Raw genomic sequence first — 16,730 nt, forward strand, 5'->3', positions numbered from 1 at the left:
GACTACAGTATATGCTTCTGCTAAGTAAATCTGCAAAAGGAATTATTGCACTATAAGAGCTGCACAGATGTATTACTTCTACTAAATAAGTTACATATTTCTGCTTAGTTAGGGTTAGAGGTTTGCTTATTATGAAGGCTTATTATACTGCACATACCCTGACGTTACAAACCGAAGTGGGATGTTTTCTGTGATTACTGCTGTAAAAAAAACAAAAAAACACACCAGACACCAGATTACACAATACACCAAGAATCAAAAAGGAATGCAATGTATTCATATCAACACATTTCCCTGCTCAGGCAGGCAACGCCCCACACATTCTCCCTTCTTCGTTTTCCTGTTTGGTCTGCCCTCTTTACTTTGCCCCTTATCTGAGCATCATTCATTCCTCCTCTGTGATCCTGCACTTGGCTGAAGTCTGTGTGGCTTGGCACCCACCCGTTCTTCCTCTACGCTACTAAAGACACTGGTCGGCACTGTTCTTTGTTTTCAGCTAAAAGAAGGGGGACTGGAGTTTGTGAGGCCATTAATTGTCACTATGCCGCAAACTCACCTGTTCGCATTAGAATTCAGGCCACTGGTTGCAGCTGATCTTTGAACCAGATCCAAAGGGATCCAGTGGCAAATAAGCAATAATCTGATTTCATGGTTATGTCATAAATGTTTGATTTCTCATAACAACTATCACACTTAGTCTGTGATAAGTGTAATAAATAGAATATAACTCTGTACTCTGTTACCATCAAGGGTTGTATTTTACCTTTGTAGAACAGAATCAAAACTTTAATGTAACCGTTTTAGGGGCTCGCGACCAGAAAATGTCAGAGACATTTAACAGTAGTGCAGAAAGCATGAACTGGAATTTACTTCATTTCTTCTGATCCTGTAGAGGTCACTGTTGTGTGGTGCCTCTCTGTCAGCCTGGGATACTACCAGCAGCTGTAACACCTTCCTTCATGAAGTCTCCAGTTAAGTGCTGTGACATTGAAAGAGATCAAGAGAACATAAGTAAGAGAAGGATTACAAAGTCAATTCTGTTTTCCAAGCCATAATGTCTACTACAAACAACATGATTTTAAAAAGGAAAAACTTATTCGATGCCTAATCTGTACAGCGATGAACAGTAATTATTTTTGGTGCCAGTATTAATCACGCTGTACCCCGCAGTAAGTTAATTTGGACCAAATAAAGAATGTTATGTACATATGTCTGAAGGCATCTTAGAGTTGTAGGATTATTTCCTCTATGGAAGAAACACATTATGCTAATCACAAAATCCCAATATTTGTGTATCTGGGAGATGATTGTACTGAGCAATTATGTGCAGGATTTATTAGCGAGAACACAAATTAGATACTATGAATGAGTTCATCCCAAGCATTTGTATGTGCCATTTAACTCCGAAATCCATGTTTATTAAACTCCAATTGCACATATGAATCAACTCTTTGGCATTAATCATGAAGTACAAGGGCCCAGATGGTACAGTCTTAGCCAAGCTTGAATTAATACGAAAGGTTGAATCGCTGCTGCATCAAGCTTCTCTCAAGGACCTTTGAAGAATGACATGAATAATCATTGTTGCTGGATGCATAGTTTAAGTCGGCAGAGCACAGTGACCTGCTGCAAACTGAGAGCTATTATAGGCTGTGGTGGTGCCTTGCCAAGGGTTTCTGATGTATTGCGTTTTGGATACTTAAAAGAAGAATGACTTCTTGTATTTACTCACTAAATAAAATGTAATTATTATGTCTCACACTGTAGTATGACTGGCCTATTGTGATCATGAGAAGCATATATATGAACAAAGAAGCACACTTACTGCTACAAATTGCTGATTAGTTCCATGACTGATGGCTGTTGATGCTGTTGGACTGGGAAGCAGCTTCTATTTGACTTGGCTTGCTTAGTGTAAGATGTATTGGTGTTTGTGTTAATGATACAGTGGTTCAGTGTGAATATTGCCCTTAACTTATGGGGTATTAGCCAAACATAATTACACTGAAAAAATATTTCTTCTTTCATTTACTATAAATGAAACTTTACGAAACTATGGAAATTGGTGGTAATTTTACACAAACCTAATCGTGCAGTAGCTCAGAAATTAAGAATAGTTTAGCATCGTGTTGCATTACACACAAAAGATGCTAATAAAAAGTATAATTTATATCCTGTTTACTCTAAAATTGCCCAGAGTTGCCTGTTACTTACAAGATACTTTTATTATTTAACCTTCCTGTCCTCTATAATTCATCATTCTTCAAACATTGGGTCTATAGTTTAGCATCAGTAGGAGCTGGTTAGCATTTGATACACACTGCTGCATACTAGGAAGTTGGTAGGTTCTGCACACTAAGGAGTACCATTTTTAAAGTTTCACAGTTTCTCATCTACAGTGTACAATGCTGTAATTAATGAAATAATGAGAAAATCAAGTCATTTAGGCATGTGAATGTGCTCAGGAGGATTTGCTGAAGTTCAACCAAAGTATCCAAATGGGGAAGAAAGTTAATGCAGGTGACTCTGAGTGTGGCACGGCTATCGGTGCCCTACGGGCAGCTTGAGTGTTTCTGAAACTGATGATCTGCTGTTATTGTCATGTATGATCATCTCAATGCATGGTCCAAAAAAAGAAGGGAAAAAACATTCAGTCAGTTCTTTGGACAAAAACTCTTTAACGATAGCAGAGTCCAGACTGGTTAGAGCCGATAGAGGGGCAACAGTAAAAATGTATGCAGACAAGCTTTTCTGAATGCACAACATGTAGAAGCTTAAAGCAGATGGGCCACAGCAGCACGAGACCGCACTGTGTGCCACTCCTGTCAGCTAAGGAAAGGTAAATGAGGCTATGGTGGGCACAGGCTCAACAAACTTGAATGAGATTGGACTGTAAAAGTGTTGTTGGTCTGATGAGCTGCAGTTTCTCTGTGGAGCCATCCTACCTTGTGCCATCAATTCAGGTTGGTGGTGATGTAATGGTTTAGCGTTTTTTTTGGCACACTTTGAGCCTGTTAGTACCAACTGAACATCATTTATATGCCACAGCCTGCCCGAGAACTGTTCCTCACCACGTCAAGCCCTTTGTGACCGCAATGCACCAACCTTGTGATGGCTATTTTCAGCAGCCGAGTCACAGGGCTCAATTCATGTCAGACTGTGTTCTTAACATGACAATGAGTTCGCTGTACTTAAATGGCCTCATTAGATCTCAATCTAGTAGGGCACCTTTGGGATTTGGTGGAACAGGAGAATCACGTCATGAAGGTGCCGCCCACAAATCTGCAGTAAGAAAGTTTCTGGGCTTTTTTTGAGTCCATGCCATAAAGAATTAGAGAGGTTCTAGAGGTAGGATCCCAACCTGCAATAGTGAGGTGTAATCAATGGCCAATGAAGGTAAACATTTTCCATATATATCAAGTGAAGAAGAAGCATGAAAGTGGGGATAGTTGGTACAAAACAGACTAACAGATGGTCACATGATAAAACAGGTGTTTTTACTGCTTAAATGACATATATATAATGATAATATGTACATTGTCATCTGCTCCCTATATGAATACTCCTCCTCTGTTTGTCTTTGCCCTCACGCTTAATGTATTCCTGCTTAGCTGATTCCCTGATTCCAAAGGACCTTGCATCTCATTTCTTGTCACTTGTCTCCCAAATTCCTAAAGGTACAATTAGCATTTTGTTTGACGAAATGTTGAAAGGTTCATAGATTGATATTTGCAAAAATGTAGCAGGGTGTTTTTTCTTCCAAATGCAAATTATGACATTTATTAACGTTTATTACAGATACTCTGTTTATGGATTGTAAAACTCTGCATAGATTTAATGGGAATAAAGTAAAATTACAACGTTTAAACACAATCAGTGTGGCAAACCAGCAAGTGTGTAATTTAGTGTTGTGTGGCAATGAAATGTTTTACGGGCCTTGATTTATGTCCTGTGCATGGCATTTCTAATGAGAGGGACTAACATTGCAGTACGCCTGTGTTCCAGGAAACTACATTTACAGCAGATCTTTTTTCTCAAGAGTGTTTTTCCCCTGTGAAATAATGTCAGCACTTTCCCACCTTCAAAGTCCTTTTGTTTCCAGATCTATTAACAATTCTAATTGTACAGGAACACTTGTTAAGTAAGGCTGGTAAATAAAGCAGGAAACGCATTATTTCCTTTTAGTGCAGATTAAAGGTACAGCTATGCTGGGTTGAAGCACATTAATGAGGTTTTAAATAAAAATGCTGGCAGGGAATTTACACCGCTGACTGGTTTAACTGCAGTAAGCAGTTGATTTTCCTTGATGTTAAAGGGGAGCATTATTTTACCCACTAATGAAAAATACATCTTTCCACTTTCCTATCTGTTAATTAACATGTTTGCGTTAAGGGATTTTCAAAAAGGGATACAATTGCTTTCAATCTGATTAAAGTAAGTGATACATAATAGAGAGGTTGTTTTCCTTGGGTCCTTCTGTTAATTGAATAGCTTTGTATGACTTGGAATGTTTTTCTCAGTCACAACAATTTGCTGGGACCTAGCTGCTCGGGATGCCCCTATCTTAATTACGGATCGCTTTCCAAATGTGGTTCAATTTCCTCAGCAGGACAGTTTCTGTTAACTGCTATTTTTAAGGCCAATAACAACGTCAAAGCTAAGGATGATTAAAGCAATTAAAGTTTCCCTTTGTTTTCCGAGCACAGCGAGATAGGCCTGCCTGTTTGTACAACATTTATTAAACATTTACTAAATGGAATTGAATCTGTCATCGATGAAGTTTTCCGGGACAATTACCTTTTAGCATGGCAAACACTGTTTCACTCAGCCAACGTCTCTCAGCTTATGGCTGTGATTAGCCATTTGATTTCATCAAGCCAAACTAAAAATCCTCCAGCAGAAAGAGAGAGAGAGTGAGAGAGAGAGAGCGTGGTTTAAATATAATTTTACCATCGGAATTTCTCAATTAGCATACCACATTTTCTCCATTAGATAAACTGCCTTTAGAGAGCTGGCTGGTTTAATCTGTTTAATGTCCGTGTAAACTATAATCTCCTGATTCTAAAAAGAAATCCCTTAAGGACATAATTCGCATACACTCTTCATAAGACAGTTTTTGAAAGACACGATCGAGTGCGGCTTTTAAAGGGGGATTGAACGGCATGGGTTGTTATGCCTATCGTGCTTTTCTTTTCTAAGGCACATGGATTGTTCAAGTTGTAGTTTCACTTGCTTGAATTTAGCTAATCGTGAGTTATCATGCATATACGAGCTTGTCCTTGCTCGAGTCTCACTAGCACACAGTCCGGCTTCACGTGAGATTGTTCCAATAACACATAGGTTCAGGTGATTACTCAGGCTGAGGCTTCAGCTCAGTCACTCTTTTATTATTGTGTAGTCTAGAGTCATACATTACCTTAAGTAACTCCTTGTGAAAGATGGCAGCTGCTGTTCTCTGAAAGACAATTTGGGAGACATACCTCAGCGTGACTATGATGCAAACTTTGATCTCAGATTGAATTAAAGTGTAGGCAAGTACATCACTGCCAACCACACTGACACAGAGTATATAGATATAGAAATCAGAATTTGTTGTTATCCCACTGAACGATGAGCACAGAGAAATCTGAGTGTTTACATGCATATCATTGCTTTCCATCATACACTGCAGGCTGTATGAATTAGGGCCTGCAAACACAGCCTCATTCTCCTTGCATCACGCCAAGAGTCACTCCATTGATTACCCTTCTCCGCTCCCAGGAAATGGCTCATGCATCTCGTGTACATTATAACAAATGTTCTCTTTGCATTACAATTGAATTGTGATTGTTATGTTCAATCAATGGGGAAAGGTCACGGGATCGCTCCTGCCAGCGCTTTAATGGAGAAGTCAATGAGGATTCATTTTAATCACTGCGACTGTGGCAGAATGAGCACAACACTGAGAGACTGTCAATGGGCCGGTAATTACCGCTGTTTATACAGGTTTCTGCTTTAGCAATTTAGATATCCACAAATCTCTCTGTTTCTTGCACCCCGGTTATATTGGAAGCTGCGTGGCATCAAATGAAGCACTGGAGGATGTGGGCCGTGACTACTCTAATTGTGGGACTATCGGTGAGGCTGACGCTTTGAAAATGAATTGAGCTCCATTTGCTCCTTTGAGCAGTTACATTACCAGAAAGCTGTTATTCTGCATACTTTGCGTGAGGGAGCAGTTCTATTAGCTCGGCTGAGTGCAACAATTGTATGGCGAGGTCGAAGGCTGTGCATCTACAATACCTAAACTTGCAGCGCATGTTTGTCGAGGTTCAGTCTGCAAACCCTTTCTTGTACCGAATTATCTTATTTCATGTTGTCAGTGCTCTTGAAAAAAATTGCTGAAGTAGATGAGAACTGCAAAAAAAACTTTGTGCTTAAGATTATTCTATTATATGTTGACTTCAGCTTCACTTTATCCATAAACGATAAAAAAAAAAAAATCTCCTTGCTGTGTCTGACGAACAGTCCGAGAACCAAAAAGAGTTTTTTTGGTTTACTGTGACATAAAACAAACAGACAGAAAGTAGCAAATGCACAGATTAGAGAACCGGAAGAAGACTTTTGCATGAAAAATGTAGTAAGTAAAACCTTATTTGCACTCCACTGACTGGTTAATCAATGAACCATTTATGTCAAAGGATCATATTTTGCATTGTGAATAGAAAGTAAGGGCTTCTGGGCAGAACGTCACAGAAACCGTCTCTAAACACTCAGCAACTCAGCACTATGTGTGAAAGTCCACTCTTTCTACGTGGAAAGACATCGATGTGGACAGCGCAGAAAATTATCACTCATCCTCCACCATCAGAAGGTGCTCTCTGACATCCCTCTTCACCCCAAGTGGCATGTTTGTGTTGGCTGGTGTCTAAGGATAGATGGGGTCAAAGCAGTATAACCTTGGAGAAACAAATATTCATGATCAATAAGAGCTTTATTCCAAGCATCTAAATGATTCTTATGTCTGAAGCTGCTTTTCTTCCCCTTATTTGCCCATGCAGAAAAGCACTTTGAAGATTTATGCAGACTGGGTAAAAGGACATTTTAAAAGACTACACAGTATCACTGCTTTCAAATGTCATGTAATCATAGGTTAGGGGAGAGTGCTGGGCACAGAGAGCTAAGTGATGTTACAGATAATGAATTGCCTCTGAAATATAATACATCGTAAGTATGATTCTTTGTTCCCAGCTCTGTACACCAACTCTGTACAATTAAAGTTATTTATCTTTCTCGTTTTTTTTAAGTTCATCAATTATATTGTGATACACTTAATGTCCATAAGAGGATGATGTATGATTGGTCTAATTATTTCTTATTCACCATGCTTTCTAAAGCATATCAATTTTGTTAATACCATGTAATTAAAACACGTCAGCGCGCTACAAGTTGCTGGCTGTATTAATGACTATGAAAATTATTTTAATTAAATAGCCAATTATAGAAAAATCCTAACCATGAGAATTGACATTTAAATGAATTCAATTTAAATTGCTTTTCAACATTGTTTTATCAAAGCTTTATGGGGTGAATAAATTATTACATCAAACAATATACTGTGTCATTGATCATACACAAGTCCTGTCCCATATCCATACATTTTCAAACACTTTCCTGATGCCATTCATCATAGGGGGGGAGTGATTACATTTTGACACAGTCATTTGTTTACCGCAATCTCATCCACATGTACTGTACCTCTGCGTACTTTTAGGAACACTGCGTTAACTGTTTATGTTACTTAGTTAACCAAATACTAGGCCACAGAGAGCTCCATTCATGGGACTAATATCAAACTGTTTTTCCAAGCTGGCACTACTTCGGTCAGCTATGCCTGACGAAAAATATGAGACACACTTTTGTCACAAGTAGGAAATTTTTTTTTTGTTGTTTTTTTTTTTGTCAAGATTGTGTTAAAAAAAAAAACATGACTTTAAACGCAGCAATGATTTTTACATTTGTTCTGAACTATACTCACAAAATATTGTGGGGTGTGATGAGCCGCACCAGTGCACGGATACATGTTTGTGCTATGCTGCTGTTTTCGTAACTGGAGTCGGACACATCCAGTGTGTTAAAGGGCCTTTGGATCGAAAACATCACACATATCTGGTGGTGCCTTTTAATACCTATTAGCCTACTCGAGCTCATATATTTGACTTTTTTTTCCTGCATACTCTTAATGAAAGTCATTTTTCAGACATTACAAGCGCCATGATTTGCCGTTAACCCATGCAAACAAGAGAAATAGCGTGCAAACTGTTGTGACATTCATTGTATATAATGAAATCTTAATATGGTGCATATTTAAGTGAAAGGTTAGCAACATAAAGGGCAAATGGATTGCCTGGCAATGAATTTTAAGCAGCTATTGATTTTACACTACAAGCTACCTCTTCCCTGAATGATAATTTTGAAATGGCACACTGCTTATCTTAAAGCTGATCCAACAGAACACGAGGAACACACCGAATATTAAGGCAAATACAGACAGATAAGCAACAATCTTTAAGATGTGCACTACTTAATAAGTGCTGATGTGCTCTCCAGAATGAAAGTAATACAAATGCACCTAATGGGAAATACATTTGTCGCAAAAACTTTACAAAACTATATATATATATATATATATATATATATATATATATATATATATATATATATATATATATATATATATATATATATATATATATAATGTATCTTATGATCTGCTTGTTATTTGGAAGTCTCAGGAACTTGGGAAATGGATTGTAAATAATTTTATAGTGATGTAGACTGAAAAAAAACACCAATATCCAAATACAATAATGTCTGATTTAAAATAATTAATGCTGAAATTATTATGCGTCCTAAATAAACTGACAGATTTGTTAAGAAAGGCAGGAAATGAGGTTCTCCTCTCCATGATGCACCTTAGTGGTTGGACACAAATGAGCAGTAAAGTCTGTATGAGCTGCAGTAAGGCACTTGCACATGGACTTGACCCCCCCAACCCCCCACCCCTTATCTTTCTTTCCTGTACTTCCTGGAGTTTATGGCTTTGTGCTCTAGCTGAGTTGAGTTTGATATCCATTTATAAAAAAGCTATAATATTATGGTCTATTCTGAAATGTTTAATTTCTAAGGTTTTATCTTATTATCTTCCTATTTCAATTTCAGCTAGTGCCTTTATATGTACATCAAGTTTTTTTTAACCTTTTAACCCTTAACTCACATGGCCCTGCCTTTATAATCATCTGTCCACCTGAAATTCATCATAGGTTTTGAGGTGGTGATAGAAACCTGTTGGAAATGAATCATTACTGTCTAACTTTAATTTACAAACTTACTAGAAAATATGCTAGTTTTTTTTTAAAAACTTTTTAACTCTTAACTCACATCACACGTTTTTTTTTTTTTGTTTTTTTTTTAAATATCCATAAGCTTTACATACACTTAACTGCATAATAAGATATCAGGCTTACAAATACTTAAAAATACTTACTGTTACATCATACAAAAAGTTGTAGCCATGTGTAAATAAAATAAAACAATAGCCTCACTCAGCACAGATAGGCTGTACCTAAACAGTGACTCACACTGACATGCTCATATAGAAAATATGAGCAAACTGACATGAGAATTAAAAGTTAAAAAGCATTGAAGGACTGTTTTTTTTTTTTTTTTTTTAAAACACTTCTGAAATCAAGATCACTGTGGTTAAGTGAGCTTTGCACAGTGTTGGGTAACATCACTGTTAGCTGATTTTTTTCCTTTTAAATCTTAGCAGAAGAGAAATTTAATTTTTTTAAAAACGCTATTCTTTACAAATTATTATCCAATACAAACGTATTTTTTTTCTCTTGAAAAGAGCAATGGGATATTTGAACAGACCTGAAGCATTTGAGCAGTGGCCGGAGCCCAGTTATCTGTTCTTCAAAGGCTCCCACTGTCCCCTAGCTCCTCCCTCTCTGTACCGTGTGACAACAACAACTCATCCACAGAGCGGAGCTGCACTTTTCAGCTCATTTTCCTCCTGTCATTCCTCCTCCTATCTTTGATCATTGTCCCGCCGCTCGCCCCCCCAAACCCTCACTCAGCACGCCTTTTTTTCGGTAGCTCTTTTTACTTTCCAACTTATCTGAGGAGCTAAACTCTCGTGGATTCTTTCATTTAGGGGTATCTCGGCAGGCTGGGTTTTCTACTTTGAACTTCGGCTACTCTCTTCCCCTCTTGTAGGTGACCATGGCCGTACCGGCTGCTCTGATCCCACCAGCCCCTCTGGTCCCACCGCCTCCAATCTCGACTCCTTCCGCGACGACGTCTCCACCGTCGACAACTTCATCACCATCTCCATCCCTGGCCCCCCCATCCGGACCCGGACAGAACCTGTTCAGATCAGAGCTCCTCGCAACCAGCAGCCCGGGCATCCCGACCCCGACCGCGGCTCTTCCCCCCAGCAAACCCGTGTACTCGACCCCGTCGCCTGTTGAAAACATACCGCAAAACAACGAGTGCAAGATGGTCGAGTTGCGCGGTGCCAAAGTCGCCTCTTTCACCGTGGACGGCTGCGAGCTCATCTGCCTTCCTCAGGCTTTCGACCTGTTCCTGAAGCACCTGGTCGGCGGACTGCATACGGTCTACACGAAGCTGAAGCGGCTTGAGATCACGCCGGTGGTGTGCAATGTGGAGCAGGTCCGCATCCTCAGAGGGCTCGGCGCCATCCAACCCGGGGTGAACCGCTGTAAACTCATCTCCAGAAAAGACTTCGAGACCCTGTACAACGACTGCACCAATGCGAGGTTAGTGGAGAGCTTTGCTGTGCATTTTGGTTTAAATGTCCGCACACACACACACACACACAGCCGTGCGTAAAGGCGCAGCAGCAAGAAAGGGGGAGACATTTTTCCTTTGCAAAACAGGCGGTCAGAGCGATATAACTATCTTGGTCCAATTTAATAATTGATTGTTACAACGCGTGTGTGAAAATGCGTGATGGTGTGTGTGTCTGTGTGTGTGTGTGTGTGTGTCAAACTCCGTCCCAAACACCGAGGCGGTGTGCTGGTGTGTTTGGACAGGAAGGGACCGGCGCGCTTCGCCAAAGGAGAAAAAAAAAAGTTAAGTGAAAGTTTTTAACACGTGCAAGGCAAAGCTGTGCCATGATGGATAGCCTGTCTGCCTCTGAACAAATGAATCGATAATGTAGGCTACACCCCGGTTGAGTTTCACAGTGCTGTTGAATAAACTTTAGGTGTACAGCCGCCACTACAAAGGTGCACCCACAAATAAGAGCTTCTCGTCTTCTTTTTTTTTTTTTTAAACTCCAATTTCTGTTTAATTTTAGCTCAATTTTATTTTTTAATGACTGAAATAAAAGTAGGCTATGCCTCATTATATGTCCTTGCCACAGGGGGTAGCATGATTTCAATTATAACTTCAGTTTTCAGACAGTAAACAAGAACGAACCAGATCATTAAAAATAAAGGACAGTTTTTTTATGATTTAGTATTGATGACATTTCTTAGGGAGGTTACAGTGCACTAATGGAACAGCTTTTTTTTTTTTTTTTTTTTGCACCCTGTAAGTGCTAAGGATAATTCATGAGAGCTCTCAGTTATATGAGACTCTGTCTTAATTAAACATACTTGATTTCACTAAATCAAATGAGCCAAAGACCTACAAGTGTTTAAATAAATACATTAAACCATTTGACCCAGTCGGTTATTTTGGACTTTGAAATTGTCTTAAAATTCGAGTGATTTAAGCAGAGATCAATATTTGATTAAAAGCCGTTTTTTATTGTCCTGTTGCTCCTAGCTGTGATGTATCGCTCAGTCTCACAGGATGGCCCAGCCTGGTCAAATTTACCATCTTACCTGTCAGTATGATTGATTCCATATTGATCTCCTGGCCAGAAATGAGCTGGAAATGCAAATATGATGGAAAGGCTCGCATCAGTGGGGGGGAATAGCAATAAACACTTTGAGTCTCAGTTTTAAAAGCATGCATCCTCTGTTTCTTTTTTGTTTCTTTTTTTTTCTGTGAGGTCAAACTTAATTCAGAGTTTTGGATGCAACACGCAGATATTCACACAGACGCACACACAGCAAGTTGCTGTGCAAGCAGATTTTTTTTTTTTTTTCTTTTTGCCAGTTTGTGTAATTTAGAAATATGTGTGTGATGACATTTAGTATGTTTTGAGCCTCAAAGCATTTCTGTATCGAAAAGGTTCACTTTAAGGCCTGGTGAAAAAAATGGCAAAAAAAAAAAAAAATCAAATAGCACACGCACGATTGTGAGGAAGACTGAGGATGATATTATTGCAGTGACGAGGCTGCTTGTCATGTATTTCAGTTGTTTAAATTTATATCACAGCATACAGTTTTTGCTATCAGTAAACACCTATTTTATTCTCTCTTATGAATATGCCACAGCCTTATGTTTCCACCCCACTTTCAATCATCTCAAAATCTCACCTGTGCACTTTGGTGCTTAAGCATCATTTACATAAAGCATCGAGAGAGCCACCCCCTCCATAGAGAGAAGCATATAGCGCGGTGATCCTCCTCTCAAGCCTGGCATGGGGCTTCAGGTGACAAAGTATGTGGCTGAACTCTCCGGGTTGTCAATGGGGGGATGGCCAGCGATGGGGTTAAAGGATAATGCAGTGCCTCGCGTCGCTTTAATGACGCTAAAGTGCTGGGCTATTACAGGCACATGGACAGGACTGTAATTGTCTCTGAAAGCAGCCAGGTTTTCCCTGTGCTGGGCTGAAATCAATCACTCAGACCGGGCCTGCCCGCCTGCCTGCCCCATTTGGAGAATTACATCATGGAACAGTGAGGCATCCGCTGGATAAAAGGCTTCTGTTACTTAGAAAGAGTTGATTTTATTTGTGGGGATGTGTGCTTTGCTCTACCTGTCGTTGAATTGCTGCTGACAAAATGATCGGCCTGAGTAAAGGGGACACAGGTTGGCCTGTAGGTGAGAACGAGTTGCCCCTCCGAAGTCGACGCTCTTGTTTTTGCACCGATTTTGCTGCCAGATAAAAAAAAAAAAGAAAAAAAAAAAAGAAAAGCATCCCGAGTTCACCAGTTAACCTGCTCACATTACACAACAACAGCCTGCTGCCTGAGATAGTTTAGCTTTTCATCTCTCCCTGTTACCACGATGCCACTGCTCTTTTTATACAGTGGCAGAGTGATAACAATGAAGTGAATAATACTCCTATACAATGGGTCTTACTTTTTCACATGCTGTTTTTTCCCCCTCAGTCTATTGTGTTAAAACAACACTACTCTCATTTTGTACACAGTGTGAATGTGAATAGCATCACAGAGCACCACTGCATCCCGCTGCTTTAGTTTTGATGTGGACACAAATAAGCTCCAACCAAATTGTTCCCCACTCTGCTTACTTTAGCACAACTCACAAAGAAAAGAGTGTTGCTCAGAAAGGCAGTGTTGGATTTTTTTTTTCTTCTGTTTTAGTAAAGATTTAAAAAAAAATGATAATTAAAATGTCTTTAAAAAAAAAAAAAGTCCATTCTTAGTGTTACAGTGAGTGTTTAAACTGTGTCTACTTACTGTGCAGTAATTATTGCTCATCTTTAATACTCAGTATATAGTTATTCTCAGCCCCTTCATTTTCTTAAGGACTCTCATGCCAGATTAGCCATGTTCGCTCTTGCTCCTGTACTGATCCAGGTTCAGCCCCCCCCCCCCAACATTATGACTCTGGCCTCTCCAGGAGCCCTCTGTTTCAGCTACTTGTTTTCCTTTTCATTTTCCCCGCGGTGGGATGAAAAAGGTTCTTATTGCTGTGTGACACTTGAACTCTCTGAAAGGTTATTATAACATGGGGGTGGGGGGTGGGGGGGTGCTGGGCGGGGTGTGCGTAGATATCGCATATCTCTCATTGGTCTGCTTTGTGGAGGCAGGCTATCCGATGCTGGGGCTCAAGAAATACAGCAGTTAATTGACAATCATTGTCTACCCCTGAAGGTTAACCACACGCCCCAGACGATGTCCCACCACTGGGAATGCCGTGGCTTTTTCACTTACATGCCGTTCTTAAATAGATTTTTACCTGCCTCGTTGCAGTCGAGCAGATCCTTCTCTGAAATGTTACAAGTGACAGGTCGCAGCGAAGCCACTCTTTCCTTAACAAATACGTCTAATTGATACTGATATGACAGGGAGCGTTAGGAGAGCTATCACCTCTCTTGTTCCTATTTCAAGAGTGTTTATGCCTAAACACACATATTTGCAAATGACGGTAATTGTTTTGTTTAGCGCTCAGTGTGAGCTGCCACCGAGGGTGCCAGCTTGTCTCTCTCCCTCCTCTCTTCTGCTGAGCTCTCTTATAATATATTTGTTTTCTACAAGGCACGGATGTGTTTACAGGTACTCAGGGGAGATTTCTGGATTCCATTCAAATCATTCCCAGTCAGAGTGGGTGCCGAGATACCCGTCACCCAGCAACCACATCCAAGAGGGAGCCTGGGCGATAATAACTTCAAAAACAGAGTGACAGATGCCTGATTAGAGAGAGAGAGAGGGAGAGAGAGAGGGAGGAAGAGGAAGAGAAAGAGCGATAGAGAGAGATAATGGTATACAAAGCTGTTCAAAATCCAAATCTATTGAACTACTTTCTTGAAAGCCAAATTGGCCCTCATATTGTGTGTTGCTACTTTATTGAAGTAAAAAAAACAAAAAAACAACAAAAAAAAAACAGCATTTAAGGTTCTTTCAATTTCTCTCTTTTCTTTTTTTTTATATTTTAATCCTTCAGTGGGGAACTGCTAAATTTGATTAGGTACAGTACATGTGCTCAAGTCAACTGTGCAGTTGGCAGATGGTGGCAAGGTGTTTTTTTTTTTTTTTGGAAAACAAATAGTCTCCTTGAAAATCAGAATTGCTTTATTGACTTGACATTCACTCAGTTGGAACAAGAGCAAATTAAAATGTTATTTATTTATTTATTTATTTTTCTTCTTTTTTGGGGGGGGTCCATGGAGGGTAGCTCAGTTAACAAAAAATAAAGTTACATCACTTCTTTCAGGATCATATTTCTGTAGCTTAAAATGAAGCAGAGCCAAGACTGTGGAAACCAGAGATTTGACTTGTTAGAGAGGCTTTGTTTGACACTGTCTAATGTCATTTGTGGATTTAGAGGCTATTTGCATGGCAAAGAGGCCTGTATTGTTAATTTGCCTGTTGGACGCATTAGTTGCCCATGCTCCTACCTTATTTGCATGCCTTTACTGGAACAGCAACGGCAGTTGAATTACCAATTAATTCTTTTGCGAAACGAGGTGGCTTAAAACCTCAGCGTGGACGTCAGGTCTTTCTGCACTGATCAGCACGTGAGAACTGATTTATTTGCTGCGTTCGTCGGCCGTAAACGGGCGTTAGCTGTGATTTTTATAGGCTCGAGTTGTTTAAAAATCTCTCCATCTATCTGTGAGTAATCTCGCACGTTAACCTTGGTTTGATTTTACCTGGTGGTTTTTTTTCACTTATGAGTGATTGCCTAACACGCCAGCAATAGATTTTGGGTCATGCTCATTTCCATCCTCCCCTGTCTTCGGTCACAGCTTTACTTACGAGCTCTTTCACATTACAGCGCATTTAGGGAGCGCAGCGGAAGTCGCAGACGCTCGTACCAGGATGTTAAATGCTACTGACAGAAGTTAGAGGGAGCAGATGAGATTTCCTGATTGGAGGAGGAATGCAGGCCCGTGCCTGGCTCTGTCTAATATGGTCACATAGAGAAATTGATTTTCCTCAGAAATTAATTAATTTTTCATATAGCCCAAAGCTGGAGTTTAAAAAAGAGTGCACACTTGCTGGTTTCCTATTTTCCCTCTTTTTTAAAGAATTATTGCCTAATCATATTAATACTTTTGCCCCAAGGATGAAAAGATAATTGTACAAATGCATTTGGAAATATGTATCACTGAGTATTTATGATTAAATTATGCAAATAACTCCGCTCCCATCCTTCGTGGGCCCAGATTGTCTAATTAGGATTGATATGGCGAATAGATGTTGGGGAATCTGAATACAAGCATGTCCAAAGAGCAGAAAATTGAAAATGACAAGGCTGGAATCCTTAAAAAGTGTGTTGGTTTTTTTTCCCCCCTCTCTCTCTGTCTAATTCAGCGTAGCTGTATCAGGAGTTAATTTTCCCCGGCTTCATTTCTCGTCTGAGCTGACAGGAAAAGGAATCCATCAGGGAAGCAATCTCAGATGGGATTCCACAAATTTCCTCTACTTGTTTTTTTCTCCCCCCCCCTCCCTTCTTCATTTTCGTGGAGGCTATCGGGGATGAATCTTCTCCTGAGTAAACACGCAGATGTTATTCCTCCAGTGTCAATGTTTTTGGAGCTTTTTGCTCAGCACAATACTCCTCCTTAATAATTGAAGGATATTAAGAAAAGAATGTCCTCCGACAAAAAGCCCTTTGTACTTTTGGAATTCCAAGTAATGCTCATCATATTATACCACGGTTTTCCTCATCACACTGGGAGGAAGGGCTAACGAGCTACACAAGCCATCTTTTATATGAAGAGGATATTTGACCAGTGTAGAGCAATTTCCATTAAATTCTTTTTGTTTTGTTTTTTTCTCAAGTTTGATGTGAAATTGTGAAGAGTATAAGCATGCGGAAACCACATTTTTGTTCAAATTACAAAAAATATTTGT

General features: G+C 39.7%; 1 protein-coding gene across 1 annotated transcript in view; it reads left to right on the forward strand.

Annotated features, from left to right (window-relative positions):
- Positions 1-10,050: 10,050 nt before the first annotated feature.
- dachd (dachshund d) overlaps positions 10,051-16,730 on the forward strand; it is an 89,873-nt gene continuing 83,193 nt past the window's right edge. The window contains 1 exon segment of the mRNA XM_030758048.1: positions 10,051-10,823. Coding sequence (XP_030613908.1) covers positions 10,267-10,823 — 557 coding nt within the window. The 5' untranslated portion in view covers positions 10,051-10,266.

The sequence above is a fragment of the Archocentrus centrarchus genome, chromosome 21 (assembly GCF_007364275.1).
Source record: "Archocentrus centrarchus isolate MPI-CPG fArcCen1 chromosome 21, fArcCen1, whole genome shotgun sequence".
Taxonomy (NCBI): Eukaryota; Metazoa; Chordata; class Actinopteri; order Cichliformes; family Cichlidae; genus Archocentrus; species Archocentrus centrarchus.